Source organism: Lutjanus erythropterus, chromosome 19 (assembly GCF_056507025.1).
Source record: "Lutjanus erythropterus isolate fLutEry1 chromosome 19, fLutEry1.hap2, whole genome shotgun sequence".
Taxonomy (NCBI): Eukaryota; Metazoa; Chordata; class Actinopteri; order Lutjaniformes; family Lutjanidae; genus Lutjanus; species Lutjanus erythropterus.
The window spans coordinates 21667267-21687980 of record NC_139335.1 but is presented as its reverse complement, the minus strand read 5'-3'; the positions used below and the strand labels follow the sequence as shown (position 1 = coordinate 21687980).

Below are 20714 nucleotides of genomic sequence, written 5' to 3'. Positions count from 1 at the left end.
ACATTATTCAGTAATTTTGCTGACTCTGACTCCTCTCTACTCATGCTACTGTTACACTACTTTTTCAGGATTTACCCAGATGATAACCATGCATTCAAGGTACTTTTAATGCACTTCGGATAAACATCAATGAAACGCTGCATGTCATGTAATTGTTGCATTTACAAGCCAAACACTGGCTCTAGATACTGACCTTCATGCTTTTCACATGACAGGCAGAACTCACCTACTAACTGTAGACTGGGATATACTTATTCATTGCACCTGAGAGAAGCACAAGACCAGTGTGCTTTATTATCAGCAAAACATTTTGGCTGTGGTGAAAAAGCAACTACAACACCTGACAAGCCCATTTTTAACCAACTTGCCCAATTAAGAACCACAAAACTGAACTCATCTGAAAACATCATGTAACACTACAAGCAGAGCTGGGTAGTGGGTCGGCATTTTCAAACATAACAAACTTTCCAATGTACATGTATATCAGTATGTCTGCCTGGTCATCAAACCTTTTGTGCCAAAGTTTAAAAACTGGTTGCCCAACAAAGATGCAGTTTTTACACCTTAATTATGGAAACATGTTACGAAGTAACTAATTTAAGTACTCCGATTACATTTTTGTTGTAACAAGCAATGTAACATCTTACTTTTCAATTCAAGTACTCAGTTACTTGGTTAAGTTTTTAGAAAAAACACAATCTGTTACTGTTACAATATTTCTTTTTCACAGCAGCCATATTGATATGAAAGAGTAACAGAGGTTTTAACAATGATACTAATTAAGGCTCTGTGATACAAAATGGAACAGGACTTAAATTAGTATTACTGGTGACATCTGTGTTTACGCTACTGTTTCATATCAATATGGCGAATGTGAAAAAGTGTATTTTACCATTCCACTGCTGCAAGAAGTACCACCGCCTGCATCTGTCACCGGAGGAGACTGTGAGAGTGACTTTTTTCCATTTGAGACAGAGGAGAGACAGTCTACAGTCTCTGCAGACACTGAGTATCTCAAGCTGGGACTCGAGATGGATGTATTGGACAAATTCCCAATGATCAAAACTTTTTGGAGCCAATACTCCAACTACATCCAGACTAGTGTGCCTGCGGGGAGGAACCCACTATCCAACACACCTTTTGAAAAAGTTCTCCTGTGTTATAAATGAGTAAACCAGTGAGAACATTGGTTGGGTGAGTCTGCAAGACTTGAAAAGCCTGTGCACTTTTATAGTTTGTATGTAGACACGTGTTTTGAGAAGATAACTGGTTCATAAGTTGCATGTTGAAACATTATGCACTGTAGGCCAGATTCTCAACCAGCGGGCTGTGTGATCCAGGCAGCAGGACAGTTTACCACATTCTCATGTGACATGAGAGCAACAGTTGGTGGTGGTAACGCACCTCTAGAGGAAGAGAGCGACGAGTGAAATTGAAAATACAGAGCAGGAGGCATCTGATGCCAACCAGGCTGGCATTTCTTTAAACCTGTACCACTTGAAATTATTGTTCTTTTTAGAATGTTATACCTTCTATTTTTCATGTTTTACTGTCTCATATGAGGCAGTTTTTGTTTGTATGTAAATTCCAACTAAAAGAGGAAAATAAACAAATGGGATGAAGTACGGTATGGTACGATTGTTTTAATTTTTTTCATTGAATTTACAGAACAATTATTGTATCATTATATATACCTTTACTGTGCAGTGGTACTACCAAATGGTTAGATTACACTAATTTATTTTTTTAATAATAGTTATTTTTATATCTAAATGTGCTGTAGATAACATATAAATAAAAAACTCAAATTAAAATGCATAATTTCAATAACCAATTACATTTGAATATCACTACGCCTCTTACAACACATTGATATGTTGGGTGTTTTTCTCATTTATTTGGGAAAGCGGTAGGGTTGGGTGATTGGACGAATACACTGCGCATCAACAATGGGCTGTGAATCCATCAGCAGTTGGGTTTTTGGGGAGATATTTGTCATTTTATTTTGCTTAAATTATGGTCTGCAGATTGACACCTGCTGCTCCGCATCGCACTCTCATCCAGCGGCACAGTACACACCCATTCAGCCGGACCATGACTGCTCTGAGCGAGGTGATGAATGAGACAACAACAGCCTGCAGAGTTAGATTCTTTGCACTCTTTTCATGCTGTAAATTCAGAAGGTACGGGGTTGTATTTCTCTGTTTAAACGGGAAACTAGGTGCACAGTGTATGTAATAGTTGTAATGTAATTCGCCGCTTGCACACATCTCTCAGCTGAGACACATCGCCCAACTCTGGCAGTAATCTTGTAATGTAACAAGTTACTTTTAAAAATAATGTTATCCAAGATTGAATATGACTTGCTTAATCCAAACCTCCTGACCTGTGACACAGTGGAAACACCACTTGTGTTTGAGCACCCCTGCTATAGCAGATTTCCTACCTGTGGGGAACTCTGCAGGCACTACAACAGTGTCTCCAGCCACCAGCGAGGGAACTATCCATGTGTAGCCGTAGCCAGTGATCCCGACAGAGTGGGCCACCTCGAAGATGGTGTTGGCCTCTTCTTTTGTGCAGTAGAGTAGAATGACGGGGCTCTGGAGCTTCTTCAGTTGGTTTTGGATCTTTGAATCTCCGTCATCTACGGACATGTCAAGCAGTAGCACTTCCTCCAGTTCCCAGCCCACAAAGCTGTTCTCGATGGTGCTGCGTATCTGGACGACACACAGGAAGAAGAGGCTGAACATAAGAAGGTAGTTTGCTTAAAGCTACTGCAAGGAGTTTTTAACTGGTTATGAAACAGTCTCAGTTTAATACTGACTATAAAGAGTTAACTTTCATTTGTTCATTCATTGATTCAACGAATGAATAAGTGGCTATGAAACAGTTTCAAGTTAATACTGATGGCTTTATCTGACCTACATAAGCAAACGAGACCATGCAGGAGAAGATCAACTATTTCTCAGATGAAACGAGCCTGTGTTTACATTTTCCCAGGCAAAGTTACAGTGAGTATTACATTAGCCAGTAAAATGAAGCAGTAGGAGATTTTTTCTTGAGATAATTTAATTTTTTAAGTAATATTCTGTCGTTATAATGAAAAAAACGTTGCTTTTGTCCACAGGGGCCTCGACACAGTAGCTTTAATTATCAAGGATTCTCCATGAATTTCATAAAGATTTCTTTAACACTTCTTCCATAGTTATTTTTGCTTTATTGTATGAGGAAGATGTCACATAGAGCACATAGTTTTAACATTATATAAGGGTTGATGAAAATCCTCTAAATTGGGATTATTAGAAAGTTCATGTTTATTTAGGCACTAAATTTCCTAGTAAAGGGCTGGAATATTTCTACAGAGATGAGATCAAATTCAGCTGTTCTGTGCCATCTTTCCTTTACGTCCTGATTATATTTGTCCATGTCGTCTCGTCTGAGTGTGGTTACCTTGGTGACAAAATCCTGGTAACCTGGGTAGTACGTGGTGACGATGGAGAAGATGTACCAGTCGTATTCCTCCATGATGTTTAGTATGACTGAAGCCTGCTGCTCGATGGAGGGGCCGAACTGAAAGAACATGGAGTTGTCATCCTGAAAATGACAGAAGCACACAGAGGAACAAAGAGGCAGAGTGTAAATGGTTATGTAACAATATTGGCCTGAACTTTAATTTAGTTGGCTTTACACACAGAGGAGAACAGATACTACTTAAAGGACAGCAGTGGTTTTGTAACATTATTGGTGCGAACATTAATTTAGCTGCCTTTATTCTCTCGCTCACAGAGGAGAAAGGCGAGAGGACACCAGTGGGCTTGTAATGATACCGGTCATGATTTTCATTAGTTGCCTTTATGACTCCTTTAATGAGTTTGTACACGGGGGTAGCTGGAGCAAATTCAGGGGACTCAAAGCTGCTGTCCTTAATCTCATCGATCATTTTCATCAATTTGTTTTATTACAGTCGTGTTGGAACAACGCAATTTCAATGCACCCTGCAGGTGGTAGACATCAAACAATGACTGTACTAGAAATGGCACACACCTACCCTGCACACACTGCACATAAAGTATTCACTAACTGATGTCCTCCCTTGAAGAGTCTAAATCTAAAGGTTCAAAGGTCAACTTAACTGTGACATATCAATTTTATCTTCACACATTCATATTTACTCTCCAGGACTGCAATGGTAACAGACAGGCCGACCCGACCATCTTTCTACAAAGCCATGGAGTTGGGAGACTGGATGAATATATTGATGATTAGCTGAGTCCTTCACCGATGATTTTTGTCATTTTATTTTGCTTATTCAATGGCGTGTGGAGTGACAGGCGCTGCTCTGCACTGCTCTGGCTCTGGACGATGCCGTTGGCTGGAGGACAGTGTGCTGAGCCAGGAGGATGAGTGAGAGTGAAACAGCCCATAGAGCAGGACTGTTTTCACGTCTAATGCTTTAAAATTAAGGATTTATTTCAACCAAACCAGAGTAATTGTTATAACCGGGAAAGACCGTGATAGTTTTGGTAAGTTTTATTTTGTTTCTGTCTGTCAAGTTTAAATGAACTGTGTTTTATACAGTTAACAAGGCCATGAAAGCGTGTCTTAGTTTTGGTAAATGATACAAACTTGAATTCAGAAATTGATCATTTGTATTTTTCTGGTTAATAAGGAAAATAGCCATAAGAATATTTCCTTTCTTGACATTTTGTGAATTTATTTTGTTTTATTTTGTTGCAGCTCATACATCTCCCAGCCTTTGTCTGAGCACATTTAACCACAGTTGTCTTTTTTTTTTTTTGTCTAGCATTGGGACCTGGCATGCAATGAAACCATGACTGCTTTCATTCTGGCACCAACAACACAACAAGATTACAATTTAACTTGATTATGTGACCTACAAATCTGTGTTTGCCTCCAGTTTTTCCTTCATTTTGCCTCCAGCTAACACCGTGACATAATCATGACGTCAGCCCCAAAAGGATCTGCTAGGAGCAGTGGGCACCTGTAGACAAACTCCATTTCTAAGCCAGCTCCTTGGTCAGGGGACAGTCGACTTAGCATGCACGTTTTTGATGGTAGGGAAAACCAGAGCACCCAAAGGAAACCCACACAAGCACAGGGAAAACATGCAAACTACACAGATAGGTTGAACCAGGATTCTGTGGGTTGAAAGTTCAAAAAACACCGGGCTTCGGTGCCGCATTAATCCCCATAAATATGAGAGATACAGAATGTGCAGCAAACCAAACAGCAGTACAGTCAGAGATAGACACTCCAATAAACATGGCTCACAGACTGATATCCAAGCCTGCATCTCTCCACTAGTGTTGAATTGGAATATTGAGCTGGACAGAAGAAGAGGAGGAGGTGAGAAATGCGAGTCTAGACAAGACTCTGCAGTTCTGCGACATGAGCTTGTTATTGTGAACTCCTGTGCACACAATGTACAGTAGTGTATTTATGTTCTTGGATAGTCATGCTCCTAATGGGACAAATAACATGCACGGGAATGAGTTTGCTGTGCGTTTTGTGTTTGATTGTGGACTTTGTGTGAGGAAAATCAGTTGTAACTGACAGCTGGGACACGCAGGCAGGCAGGGTGTTGAAATCTCCCTGGCTTCTTAGGACTCTCTCTGTCCTTCAGTCAACATCAAAGGCTAACCTGCCCCTCCCAGGGGATGCACATGGGTTGATCCGTTACCTTGTTTCTGCATTAATGAGATCAGGGCTATACCATTGAGGTGGCATGTTGAGTGGTACAGTGCGCATGTGAAACACTTGCCAAACGGTCTTTCAAATAATGAGCATAATGGGCTGCATCCGTGAGGGTGAAAACATGTCATTATCATCCCGTGCGCTGTGAAATATAAATCATGTGCATCCAATGCTGAGTTCAATGCAGAGGCTGCATTTCAAAATCATAAAATAATGATGCACACGCTGATGTTGTAGTCGTGTTTCTCGGCCAACTTGGATCCATTTACTCCTCAACTTTCTATCTCTTCTCTGCCTCTTTCCCTCTCATCCTTCATCCATCTCTATCCATCTCTCCTCTTGCTCTGCCGTCCCATTTATACCAGTGGAATTACTGCCAGGGCACAGTTATAATTGAATTTCCAGATTCGCGCACTCCCGCTTCCCCCCTTTATCCTCTACGCAGCACCCCGCCACCCCATTTCCCCCCCGTTTCCTCTGGCTTCCTCTCTCTATCGCTCTTTTCTTAAGAGCAGTATTAATGTACTGTCCAACGCACTCATTCAGAGTGCCAGAGGTCTGCAGAATTTTCATTAGCCTTTGAGAAAAAATACATGCTAAAGAAGAGCAGGGCAGACACAGAAGCAGGAAAAGAGGCAGAGTGAGAGATAGGATGGTAAAAAAAAAAAATCACTGAAGGGAACGGGTTGAATGATAAGAAACCTTGAATAAAATGAAGTGCTCCAAAACACCTCTTCATTTACAGCAACAATAATTAGGGTCTGGCCACATTATCACCTCTGTTGGCACAAGGTGATCGATTAGTGAGTATTAAAATTCCCAGAGGGGGTAGCGAGGCCAGCAAGTCTGTCAGCCAGACGCAGGAAGCCAGCCAGCAAGGCTTTGAATGCGCTTCTGAGCCGGTCACCGTCTTCTCTGTGGATCCACGGCTGACGTCAGAGGCTGGCTACTGTACACAGACAACAATACACTACACCACACAATACAGCAGGATGAATGGCCAGTGGAGACAGGGGAGGGAGAGATGGAGAGATACGGCAAGAGATAGAAAAAAGAGCAGATAAAAGCGTAGAGGAGGGAGCAGATAAGAGAAAAGAGGAAAACAGAGAGAAACTAAAGGGAGAGAAAGGAATTAAGCAAGCGAGAATAAATGATAGAGATGTACAAAAAGCAGTGAGGATGTTGCCGAGATTTGAAGCCTCCAGAGGGACGGAGGCGCAGGACAATGTGGTGACAATAGGATGAATGGAGAGGAAGAGGGCAGCCTGGCAGACGGCTGTGATCCTGCGTGGAGCGAGTGAGCGCTGAAGGGGCAGGAAGCCAGGAGTCAGGGAAGAAGCGGGCAAACGGAGGTGTATGTGTGTGTGTGTGTGTGTGTGTGTGTGTGTGTGTGTGTCTGTGTGTGTGTGTGTGTGTGTCAGCCAGTCAGCCAGCCATTTAGGCAGGAGGAGGCTAAGCCTGAGTTGTTCAGCCACAGAGGACTGCTGCTGTCAGAGAGAGGAAGACAGAGAGACGGGACACATGTGTGCCCTCCTCTACGGGAAGAATGTGTGTGTGTGGAGAATAGAGACATATCAGTGTCTGTGTGCTATTCAGAGTGTGTGTGTGTGTGTCTGTGTGCCAGTTTGTGTAGTCTGTATGTCTGTATCAATGCATACATGCATGTTTGTGCCTCTAAATTCTGCCTGCATGTCTGTATTTGTGTAGGTTTGGTCTTAATACACCTCTGTGTTACAAATGTGTGTGTTTCTGTGTGTACGTGTGCGTAGTCCATGGTTGACAGGCCTTGGTTGCCTGCTCTGCCCCAGAGCCTCCAAATGAGTGCACTCACACACTCCTGGAACAGTTATTTGACTTGGAGGGGAGAGAGAGTCAATAACTCAGGTATTTCAATTACACACACAGGGGCACATCAGTGACTGCAAAAGAAATAGACCCACTTCCAATCTTGCTCTGGAATATGCACACGCACACACACACACACACCTACACACATATTTGAATGGCTTTAAACACAGACACTGACATCCTCACACTCACACGTACACACATTCATTTGTAAGCGCGCACACAGCTGCATTCAAAACACACCCTCAAACAGAAAGGCACACACAACACCGAACACAAAATGACAAATCAACACTGCAATCACAGACTAATACTAGGGTGGTGCTAAAGACACACACATACACACTCCACACACACACAGACACAATAAAACAACACACTACTGCACGGCTAAGTGCATTGTAAAGTGATCACATAAAGTAACACACTCACACATCTGCACTCATATTCTGCACATGCTGAGTTCAAATGTAACCACAGGCAACACTACAGTTTAATGAAACACACTGTGCCATTGTCGGAGCTGCAGAAGCCATGTTTCCTCTGTGTTTTCAGTGTAACTGACAGCTGACAGAGCCAGTCGTTTACATCAAACTATACAATAACACCAGAGAATACATTACTGTCAGACACACACTGCTCATGTCAGCTGGTGCTAAGCTTTGGCTCACTGGTAAAGCAAAGATACACGTTTTCCCACATGGACAAAAATAATGCCAAGATTAAAGTCTGTATTCCCTTAACCAAAAAACAATACTTTCATTAACGGGACAGTTCACACCAAAATCAAAAAATCATATTGTTCCTCTTAACTCTAAACTATTAATTTATGCATTGAACTGCTTTTAATGTGTGATTAATGTTGTATGTTATATGTGTATGTGCATGATAGAATAAATATATCATTATTATTATTATTATCATTATTATTATTATTATTATTATTCAAACTGTCCGCAATTTAAAAAAAAAATTGCTGGCCTTTCTTATGATCGCATCCTTTATTATTTGTCTAATATCATAGTTAGCTCGTCATTTGCAAAATATGCCGGTGTGTTGTGAATAGTCTTGTCGACGCTGCAATTGGTGAAATGCTGCAAACGCTGCCCCGTTGATGTGAACATCCTCATGTCTAGACCGGGAAACCGTGACTTACTGATTTGATAACCAGCAACAATCAACAACAGGATCTGTGGATTATCTTGAGTAACCAGGTCATGATTTCTGAAAAGAGACATTGCTGTTGAATATTTCTTTTCTTTTTCTTTTTCTTGTTTTTTTTTTTTTTTTTTTTAAGAAACCAGGTACCATCTAGTCCCATTATATTGAAGGGAAGGCAGACATCTCTACGGCTGTTATCTCCAAACTCAACAATTCACACCAAAACAATCAAATCAAAAGCACTACAAGCCTGAGGAAAAATGTGTATTTTTGATTTGGGGGTGAACTGTTCCATTAAGTGACTATGTAATGTGTTTATGAAAGTTAACTTCAATCATCATTTAGATATTTGCAGTATTTGAGCATTCAGATGTGAAGATTTACTGCGTGATTAGTTTGTACTGATGAAATGTGCATTTTAAAAGAGTTTTTTTCTTGCTTACATCTTTTTGTCTGTCTTGGTTTTTAACAACTTCTCACTTCCAGATGTTATCGCTTGGATACAATTTAATTTTTAATTTTATTTAATTTGATTCACAGATATTAAATTTGTTAGTTTTTTTTTTTCTTATTGCTCAGATGGCAAAATTATATTTTATTGTGGTTTATGGGAGGTGCAAATAGGACTTTCAATTATTTCTACAAATTTGTCTCTGAAGTATATAAACAAATTCTTTTTTGAATTAGTTAGTTTCCATGCTGTAACAATAGTTCTTTGTAAATTATTGTTATATAGCTGCTCTTTTTGATCCCATTCCTGCTTGTTTATTGATGATACATCCTGATGTGCATGTAACTTGACTATGTCTGTGTGAGGATTTTTGAAATGTCTGAAATGAATAGCAAAGTTGCTATTTTCAATGATCGCTTAGCGTCTGTCATGCAAGGAGGAGCCACATAACATTTCTTCAACACTACAACTTTCATATCACATCTTAAAGCTATAATGTGTAACATTCCTACATTAAAATGCCTAAAAACACTAGAAATATGTTATATATTTTGTTGGGCTGTGTACAACTAGGGATGTTAATGATTAAATGTTTAATTGCCTTTAAGAATTTAACCAATTAAAAATATATTAATCGATAATCAATCGACACTCAAGAAATGACAAATATTGCACCAAATCTGACAAGGTTTTGTCTGGCAGAGCCATTTGTTGAATAAGATCATTTAAACTTGAAATGAGAGAAAAATTAGAGGGGAAAAAAAGAAAAGAAAAACTTTTTGCATATTCAACTATCAGTTAAGAAAACTGCACAAAATTTGGAAACCTACCAACAACGGTCAAACCCAGAGAATCAGTAATTTATTCAATTTATATCACATTTGTTATTTTATGTTCCAAAATGTAAATTTTTTTGTTTGTCAGTGTTTGTAATGTGTTTTTTCAGACCATGGTGGTTTACAGTGGCTTATGTTTTGTGTTGGTTTACTGTTGCACCATGAGTGAGGTGGCTCGTATTTTTCTTCACTCCAGCTGTATCGTATTATAGAAATCTGAAACATTTTTAGAAAACATGAGGCAAACACGTTGCGTTGTATAATGTATGTTGGAATGTAGCCCAGTACCTGATGCATGCCTTACGTCTATACCAGGCTGCACTGGATCGGATTGGATCAGTGCAGATATTGATAATCCATGGACGAGTTGGAAAATATAAACATATCGAATCCATTGTACAACTTTTGGGACCTATGAAGACCTCTAATAAATACTAATACACAAAAAACAGGAGGCAAATCCCTCAACCTCTGTGTCATATGTTATTTTAAGACAACTGCTCGGATCCAAGTGGATTATACCTTATATGCTGTGTGATTACTTCTGCTGAAATACTGATATAAAATACAAAAAACACCTCAAATAATGTGGGAGAATGAGGAAGGGGGCTTACATTCTAATTAGCCCTTAGAAAACTACTAGGCTGCCATTCCCTTAGCAAAAACATTCATTTCTAAACATTTTTAATAAACCTTAAGTGCACCATATACCACACAGTTTTTTTTTTTTCTTTGAGAGGAAGTAGCGAGGAGGCAATGACAGAAAGAAACAGTGTGAGTGTGTGAGCAAGACAAAGACTGAGATAGAAAGGTAGAGCAAGCCAGAGAGAGATGATGGTGTCTGTTGCTGGGAGGTTTTTGGCAATGCATATTTCTATCCTTCCTATAAAGGCTCCTTTGAACTTGAGTGAGGGGGGGGGTGGGGGGTTCTATTGACTGCTGCTGCACTGCCTGATAGAAAGAGAAGCCAGCCAGAGAGAGAAAGACAGAGAGAGAGAGAAGATGGAGGGATGAGAAAAAAGAAAGCTGGAGTGGGAGGCAGGAGGAAAGGGGGAACAGCTGGCCTTCACTTGAATATAGTGAATTTAAAAGACAGTGGGCTGGAGATATAAACTCACCACAGCCACAGGCATTCACACACACACACACACACACACACTTAGTAGTTATGGATGCAGGGGTACACACACACACACACACACACACACACAAGCGTGTTCCTTTCTGATAAAGCCTGTGCGCACAAGCCGCCATCGCCAATGTGCACTGAAATTGTGTATTGATGACAAGCCCTCCTCTCTGCTCCCCCTTCGTTCCTCTCCGTCCCTCATTCGCTCTCTGTCGCTTCACACACACACACACACTTATCATCTCTACCTCAATTAAAGCTCCCCTCACTCTGTGCATCTCTTTTTCCCTCCACTTCGCTTTTCTCGTGCCTCATCATCACATTTCTTATCATGGAAGCCTACTTATCTTTAATCAAACACATACAAGCTTAATTAGCTTGCACATTTGTCAGGCCATCATCTAATTAACAGTGACCTTATTTTAAGTACTTTTTGAACCTTAATTAAAAAAAAGCACAGGTCTTCATTAAAATGTTTGACTAATTTTGCTTCAACATGATTTTGATTGCAATGTGGCCAATGTGTACCCCAGCACAGCCAACCGCGCCCTTCCAGGGGGAAAAGAAAGAAAAAATTAGACAGAAAGAAAGAAATAAAAATCCACAAACAAAGTGGAAGAAACAGATTAAACTTGGTGAGAGACACAAAACTGGAGAGGGTGTTTTGTTTGACATCTACTGACATAATCAGACAGCATCTGAAAGGAAGTTAATACCACTTAACACTCAGACACAGGCACAGACACACGAATGCACAGATCGTTTCTCTCTGGCCCATTTCTGCTCTAAGTTTAGCAGACGACCCACCGAGGGGCCTCTGCAGTCTGATGCTTTTCCTGCTGCTGCTCTTGTTTGTCCCCTGGTCCTTGTAGAACGGTAATAGTTCTTTCTCTCTGTGTGTGTCTGTGTCTACCAGAGTTAGGCTAAGGAGGCTAAATAGGGTGGCTGGAGGGAAGAGTGAGTCTACAAAATGTAGGCTATGGACGCAGTCTGGCTTTTATCTGTGTGTATTTGTCCCTGGAATAGGGATGAAATGATTACCAATTACATTATGAACCACAATAAAATTCCTGACACTTAATATTACGGTTTCAAATTGGTGTGGCGTTTGATTACCACGCTCTAAAGAACTCATGATAAATTCTGTCCAGCATCAAACAAAGACGCAAACGCAGCAGCAACATGGGTTTGTTTTTGCATCACTGAAAACACTGACATTGCAAATGACATGATACCATTTCACACCAATTTTGTCACTATAATCATGATATGAAATTTTCATATGTTTCCCATGTATGACTGAATTTTGTAGAATATTATAGATAAGCAGTCACAAAGACTGGCTATGAACTGTGTGTTTATTTGCTCTAACTGGACGTGCAAATGTGTGACCAGCCATAGTCGCAGATTTCAGGGGGTGGAGGGGACAGATGCAAATGTTTGTCTCAAACGCGAGAGGAGCAGAGGACTTTTATTTTTTGATGAACTACTTGAATGCCTGAGACTTACTGCATTATATAACTTTGAATTGTCACCTGACACCTGAATTTTGTGTTTTCCATTACAAATAAAGATTACATGAATTGATGCAGAAAAACACAAGAAATGTAGGAATACAGAGGAGGGGACGTGCAACAAAGGTCCTCCACCTGTGAGTCCAACTGTGTGGACATTAAGGTGTGTGCCTTAAACTAATTTTTTGCAGAAATAAGGACGGTGGTAGAAGGAGTACTAAAATCTGCACTCAAGTGAATGTACAGTTATCGAAAAGTTACTCAAGAAACAACTGGTTTTAAAAAATACCTAAGTAAATAACTACAGAGGACATCCAGCAGCCATCAAATGCATGCATATTTAACATAATATCTAAGACAGTTGCAGAACTTTTTTGAAATGAATCAGCAGGAAACAGACAAAGTTTTCAAATGACTCATGAAGCTAGCATTAGCTTAATTAGCTAGTCCAGTGCAGCTGATGAAATCTTCCAGCTAGCTGTCATAATAGCTAATTATAGCTAATTACTGTAAAAAATCAATGACCTATTGTGTGAAAAATTACAAAGAATTTCCAGTAAATCTGCCACCATTATCTTTGTAAGCTGCCATGTGAGAATCAAGTGATCAGTTACTTTGACTCCCACATATCTTGCACAGCCAAAAACTAGACAGGCTCATACATGTTAGAAATCACACGCTCAGTGTTTTTTCTACAAGTCTGAAGCCTGTAAACACCCGAGAATTTAACTGGAGAACTCTGTAAATGTTCAGAGGACAACGTGAGTCACCGCCTCTCCAAACTGTCCGACCTTGTCAACCATTAAAACATTTTACATGATAGAATGAAGTAACAGGTGCAGGATGGGTTTCAATGAAGTAGAGAAGTATCAGCCATTTAGTGTAAAACCTGTCTGACTCAAGCAAAGATTTAAGAGATTGTTTTTCTCTTTCTTCTGTCTGCCAGTTTTAATATATTGTTTTATTTTGGGTCTTTTGCTGCTTTTCAGTTGTCCTCTTTTCAACTATAAGCAACTCTCACAAAGAGAGTTTTTAAGTTTCCCCCAGTACAGAGGGAGGATAAGTCACTGAGTTGGGAGCAGACGTGGGGACAGTGAAGACGCTGCGGTTCAGGAGGACCACGGAGTGTCCCAAGGCGGCTGTAAAGTGGTTTAGGGAGTCAGGGAGGTGAGCACGCTTCTGTAGACAGACATCTTTTTTTCCTGTCCTTTGCTCCAAGCGGGGGGGGGGGGGGCGGCGGGGTGATGGCGAGTTGAGCGCAAGGGCAGGGAGACAGAGAGAAGTGGCAAGAATGGAAGGGGTGGGCTGGTGGGGGGCAGTAAGGTCCAGATGAGGGATGTTATTAATCCATTTATTCCCCCTCCACTCCCGCCGTCTGTCCTCTGCTATCTCCTCCACTCCTGTCATATCTGCTGATTTCAATCTCCTGCTCCGGCTCGCCCTCAACTCTCTGCTCTCCAGCTCTCCCCATTATACCCCCCGTCTCCCTGCTTCACTCCCTTCTTCCCTCCTGCTCACCGTCTTTCCTCTTTCCTCCTCCCCATGCTTTGATAGCCTCTCTAACTTTTTCTTTCCTTCTTGCCTCCCCTGTAAAGGTAAAATCAGGAAGATGTCCAGGCTGTTTGTAAACACACCAAAAAGATAGAGCTAGGAAGTAACACATACTTACATCCAGAAAGTACACACACTTTGTTACTGTACTTAAGTAGATTTTTCAGGTATCTATACTTTACTTTAATTTTATTTTATTTATTTATTACCTAAAGAATTAGGGACAAAATGACACAAGATGGAAAAAGATGTAACAAGATGAAAAACTACATAGAAGACGTAACAGGATGAAAAACAACGTAAAACAGGTACCAAAACAAAAAAGATGCAACAAGATGAAAAGTGACAAAGAGAAACATGTAATAAGACAAAAAAAACAATGTAAAAGACGTACCAAAACAAAAAAGACGTATCAAGAGGGAAAAGATGTAATGAGAGAAAAAACTACGTAAAAGACACAACAAAACAAAAAAGATGGACCATGAGGGAAAAGATGTAACAAGAAGAAAAAGATGTAATAAAATAAGCACAATGTAACAACACATAACAAGATAAAAAACAATGCAACGAGAAGAAAAGGACATTAACAAGACAAAAAACAACATATTAGACACAACAAGACAAGAGACTTAACAAAACTAAAAACTTTTCTCGACCAGATAAAAGGTGAGGCTTTACACAGAAACAGTCTACACACTGTTTACGGAAAATGTTGCATATTATGCCTTTAAGTCTCTCTGCTGTCTCCTTCTGTTGCTCTGCGCCTCCTTCCCTCTCTCCATCTATCATGCATCCCAGGGTGCACCTGGGCTGCGCTGTCAGTTGTAGGCCCAGAGCCATCATCATGCCGGGGCTGTTTCTCGCCACTTCACACCATGAAAACTGAATTCCCTCACACATACACACACACACAAACACACACATTCCCATCTCACATGAATCGACTATTAGGGTTTCGTCACCTCACCTCACCCAAACTTTACAGTTTTTGTACAATTCATCGATATACTCTACGGCAACAGGGCGAGGGACAAAGTAGACATTTACCCTTAAAGCGGTCTCCAGCCTATAGAAACGTATGAAACCACCCGAACTTCATAGGGAAGAGAAAGAGGGAGGGGCGAGGAGCCAGAGGCGAGCAGAGTAAAGGGAAATAGCATGAGAGTACAGTTGATATGTGCTTCTGTGTTCTTTTCCTGGCAACACGATAAAGGCTTGCTCTCAGTCACTGTCAGTGGCGAGACCACCCTCTCTATCTCCGTTCTCCCTCCTTCTCCTCCTCCTCGCCTCTCCAATCCCATCCCTCCCAAAGCAAAGACTACCCTCTCTATCTCCCTCCTCTTTTATCTCCACTGCTCTCTCCCCATCCCCTGAATTTTGCATTTACATTTCAGGCATTTAGCCGGTGCTCTCATCTACAGTGACTTAACAAGTGCAACTGCAGAATAAGCCTCAAGTCCTCATTCTCCAACACCTCAGGAAGCAGGGGTGCAGAGGTCGGCGCCGCGGCGGCTCGATGACAGATGTAACAAATGCTCCGTATCACTGGAATGATGAGAGGAAGAAATTACTGGGAGGCTTGCGCTAAAGAGAAAACTGAGAAAGGTTTATGCGTTCCCTCTCTCATCTGTGATTCACGCAGACCACCCCGTCTCTGTCTTTACTAGCCCATCCCTCACTTGCAACGCTCCCCCACTGAGGACTCCTTTCATTCACTGTGATGAAAATTAAAATTCAAATCTGCTTTATTGGCGTGACAGTGGCGGGGGGTTGTCTCCACAACAGAACATGTTAGAAGACGGGCTAAGACAATAAGCCAATCTGTATGCTCCTCTTCTCCTACCTCACTCGTGCTAGTCTTCCCTCCCTGACTAACTAACCCTGTTTTTGCTGCGTAAAGCCGTGCACAAGCACTTAAAACCCTCCTCTCCGCCGCACGCTGCCCTCCCTCCTTTTCACAGTCTCTGAAGATGCTAACGCGTACAGACACTCCCTCATTATGTCACCGTCAGAGCCTTTCTTGGTGTGCACTTGTGGTTACCTGTGTCCGTGTGCGCACACGCACGCCCGTGTGTGTGTTTGCCTCATTAAAATAAAATGGAGCCAGTGAAGCTTTAAAAAAGACAAGAGAGCGGGGGGCCAGAGTTGCATGTACCAGAGATGTTAAGAGTTTGTTTAGCTTTAGGACAGATGGAGTCAAAATGTGCCGCTGGACTTATAAATACTGCAGACAGTATCGTTCCAGATCCCAGGATTCACTTACTTCCCATGCATCCTTCCATCCTTCTTTTTTCAAATTAAATTTAGTTTTACTGAAATAACCATAATTAAAGTTAAAATCCTTTTCATGAAATCAATTTCAGTTCAACAGCCACTTACAGTATAAACATTCTGTCGACTGCTATATTAGTTTTCATTGTTAGTGGTGGAGTCCATCATTCCCACACCAGATCAAATTCCCTTTATGAAAACAGATTCACAGCAAACCATGCAGCATGTAATCCAGTGTTACTGTTTATAATTTTATCTCATTGATATCAGCCTCACTGTTTACTGTTCACTCTCCTGCAGCCTTATAAAAACTGGATTTAGCTCTGCTGCTGCAAAACGAACATTTCCCACTGCTGCCGTTTTACAATAAAGGCGTTCAATTGCCAAAACAATGATTGTTTTTTTTTTTATTGTGAAGCAGTCACAATAATGAAGCAGCGGAAGCTCTGTAGAAAACTACGTGTACTGTGTGCACTATAAAATCAAATCATGGTTTCAGTTTTTATCACCTGGCTTCTGTATTAAAATAACGTGTATTTGTTTGGCTGTACTGTAAAACTCTTGGTCTCTCACTGAGCTCAGATAATCTGCCACTTGTTACTGTCTGATCATTGATAAATAGCCCTGAAGTTTACTTTGAGTTTTTGTAGTAGAAAGATCCAGTTTGTTCTTCTTTTAGCTGTTGGATTGGTCCAGACTGTGCTGAGTCCATGTAATGTTACCGTCTGTTTCCTCCTCTTGGAAATTATGTGGATATTACATTACTCGTGTTCCATTTTTTATCATTTTTATTTTTTAAGAGCAATGTTTTTATGCCACGTTAAATCAAAAGCTTGTTTTAAAATCTACAAAGGTAGATTTTTTTTTTTTCTTCAATTTTATTTTGGTGGACATGTATTATTGGTCAGGGAAGCTATTGCTTGTTTTTCAATAATGTGGTGTAAAATCAATCTGAGCTGAGGAAACGAGATTACCTCAACAGTCGGGGTCAAAAGTATTCCAGATTTATGGATTAGTATCATATTCCCTGTGTTCCAGATGTCAGTGAAACTTCAAGTTTAGAACAGGAATAAATATTCTTTCTACTCTTCTCAGCTCCTTTCTAACTTTTTGCCTCTTCTCCCACTGCTGTGCTCTCTCCTCTTACAACCAATTACGTCTGCAATTACACTTGAACCTCTTTCTGCGGCTATCAGACCGGAGGCAAACCTTCCTGGAGCACAGACTCTCAGTCATAAGTTGATGCTTTATGTAGATGATACATTGACACTAGTAACTCATCCTGAGAAATCAGTTCCCTCTCTTTTCTCTATAATCTGTTCATAGAAAGTCTGCTGGTCGACGCTTGAGACACTTCCACTGATTTTTATAAATTAGTATATTGTCCAAAATCACTATTTCAGGGTAACTTCAGATGGCCAGATTGTGGCAGCAGTGATACTCAACAGATGGGTGTAGGACATCTGATGGTTACTTTTCTTTCTTGTCTGCAGCCGCTGTAACATTTAATTCTTTCTTTCTCCAGGTTTTGTGTTGTACATGCATACTAGAGTTGTCACAATACTACAGTTTTAAACTTGAATACAAAATAATGATACTTGATATGTCTTTTAATACTTAAGCAAAAAGACAAAAACAGTTCCGGGTGCATAGTAGGATTGTTTTTTTTGTTTGTTTGTTTTTTTGGCATTATCATCCTTCACTGGTAAAGAAAAAGTCATTGAACTTGCAGTTTTGCTACAAGCCAAATGTCAAGCAGGACAATAAAAACTGAACTGAACTGAGGTCTTGACCGCCCATTTTAATTAGTAGTTTTGGTACTTTCAATACTTTAATTAACTGATATTATATTGTTTTAATCACATGGTATCAAAAAGTAGAAAAAGCATAGTACTTTTGATAACCTTAAGGTAGACATGTCTACACTAGAGAAGATGTGTGGGAACAACACTTAAAGTGCGCCTACTGTACTCTGCTGTACACACTGTGATTTATTCAGGTTCTTTCTGTTGTGTAGGCACACATGTGTGCATATGCAGGAGTGCATGCATGTGGGCATGCAAAAAGGGTTACTTCTGGGTGATTTTGTTTCTGTCTGCGGACACTTTGAATGTATAGATGTACAGTATACGGTGTGAGTGAGCACATGTACAGAGAGCGCTTTGGTGCCTGTACGACTGTATGCATACAGAAGTATGTGTGTAGGTGGATCTGTCGAGGCAGATGTGGGAGATATATGTATCTGTTTATTATTTCCATTATCATTATTAGTAGTTTTTACTTTTTTGTTACTGTTTGATGCAATAAAATCCTTTAATACATTTATGTGGATACACTCAATGAAGAAATAATCACAAAAAACTCAACAACTCAAGATGCAACAGCAGCACTTTCCACTTCTCACATTTGCCACTCTTGTCTCTTTGGTCTTTCTGTTTCTTTCTTACACACACACACACACACACACACACACACACACGTGTGGCCTGTCTTCCCTTTTCCTCTGCGTGCTGCCGTGACAGGCGTCCTCTGTGGCTGCCAAAGCTTTTTAACCACAACAATATCTAAATGGCACACAATGGCCCATTAGAGTCATCAAGCCGTTAAACCAGCAACCGGCAACCTTCAGCCTGGCAATTAGGAATATTTCATTCACCCTCCCACCCCTGCACACACACACACACACACACACACACACACACACACACACACACACACTCCACCCATCCATTATTCTCTTCCTGTCTCTCGTCCACGTGCTCCCTCTCTCTTTCATCTCTTCCTCCTCGTCTGTTTCACTCGTCCTCTCACCCTCTCTTTTACACGTGCACTCACTCACGTGCACTGTACCTCACACCAATTCACTCTCTCTCTCTCTTTCTATCCCCCTGGCTCTCTTCTTTCACTCCCTCTCTGCCGGCACAGTCGCCCTACAACAGCGGCCCACAATCAGTGTCATGATCGATTAACAGATTTCACACCGCTGGACACGGCATTTACAAAGAACCAGATGAAATGAAAAGAAGGAGCAGGCCAAGATAATAAGGAGAACAGACAGACAAGGTTCAGCGCACTGCTATTGTGTGCTGTGTCAATAGTAAGTGGATACAGTGGCCACATAAGCACATCAGACCTGTGGAGGTACTGTAGGATATGAACAAGAGCCTCCTCTGTGGTGGCTCACACTGCTGATCCAACAGTGGAACGGCTTTGGCAACGACAGGCATCTGTCATGCCAGTAAAGTTCACCTCTGAACCTTTGAACTGAGGGTGGAGAGACAGCAGAGAGGGACATGTCTACAAGAAAGACTGCCTGAAAAACTGCTGAGATTTATACATTTTTTCATACTTTTTATTGTTGTATAATGAGCATAGTGGGAATTTTGACAGCAAAGTAAGAGAGACTTTCGTAATTTTGGATTTTCTACCAACCCAGACTCTGTGTACTTTACTTTTACTATTTCCATTTTAAGATTCTTTATACTCTCCTTCCACTACATATCATGTAACATGTACTTTTTAATCCACTGCATTATTTGATAAGATTGGCACTTACTTTTCAACATGCTGACACATGTAAATCTGCAATGTTTTTTGATTTTTAGTCTTTTTAGATTGTGGTATTTTACATTGTGGTATTAGTTTTCTAACCTAAAAACCTGAGTCTGGTCTGACTGGAGCACAAAACACTTCTGGTCAATGTATAGACTTTCAAAGCCCAAACTCAGCTAAGGCCTGGAACTACAGTACAAACCAAATGATTTTTTAAAAATTGGCCTTTTCTCTGTGTTTCTGGGCTAAACCATAAAATATGTAAAAATTCTCAGCCTGACCTGACTGAAGCCTTTCTGATCCACTTGTAAATACCAAGCTACACAGAGTTCACTGCCAAGAAATATTTTTAATTTTATTTATGAAAACAGTTGGAAATGAGGTGAAGTTTGAACCCAGAGCACCAAGGATGAGAATATTAAACGGAGGTTCTGGGCACTGGATCAAACATTTTGATGAGGAGGGTTTGATCATCCTGAATGATGATGGTTAAAAATAATCAATCCAAGCACCTCTCTGCAGCCACCGGTGCACAGCTGAGTTTATTACGAATGGGAGCTGCCTATAAACCCTTTACTGGCCGATTAACCCCCTTGGCTGTGATTTCATACGCATAAACACCTCTGATGTATGGTTTTCCATATCCATAAGCACTGGTTATGATTTCACACCTTGTCAGCCTGCTC

The 20714-nt window shown here is 40.7% G+C and overlaps 1 protein-coding gene across 1 annotated transcript in view; it reads right to left on the bottom strand.

The window, feature by feature from the left end:
* Window positions 1–20714, bottom strand: part of grin2ba (glutamate receptor, ionotropic, N-methyl D-aspartate 2B, genome duplicate a) — a 138940-nt gene that overhangs the window by 57869 nt on the left and 60357 nt on the right. Inside the window, exons 4-5 of the mRNA XM_084743844.1 lie at window positions 3451–3594; window positions 2447–2717 (exon numbers count right to left, since the gene is read on the bottom strand). Of these exons, the coding sequence (XP_084599970.1) occupies window positions 2447–2717; window positions 3451–3594 (415 nt within the window). The remainder of the gene's footprint in view (window positions 1–2446; window positions 2718–3450; window positions 3595–20714) is intronic.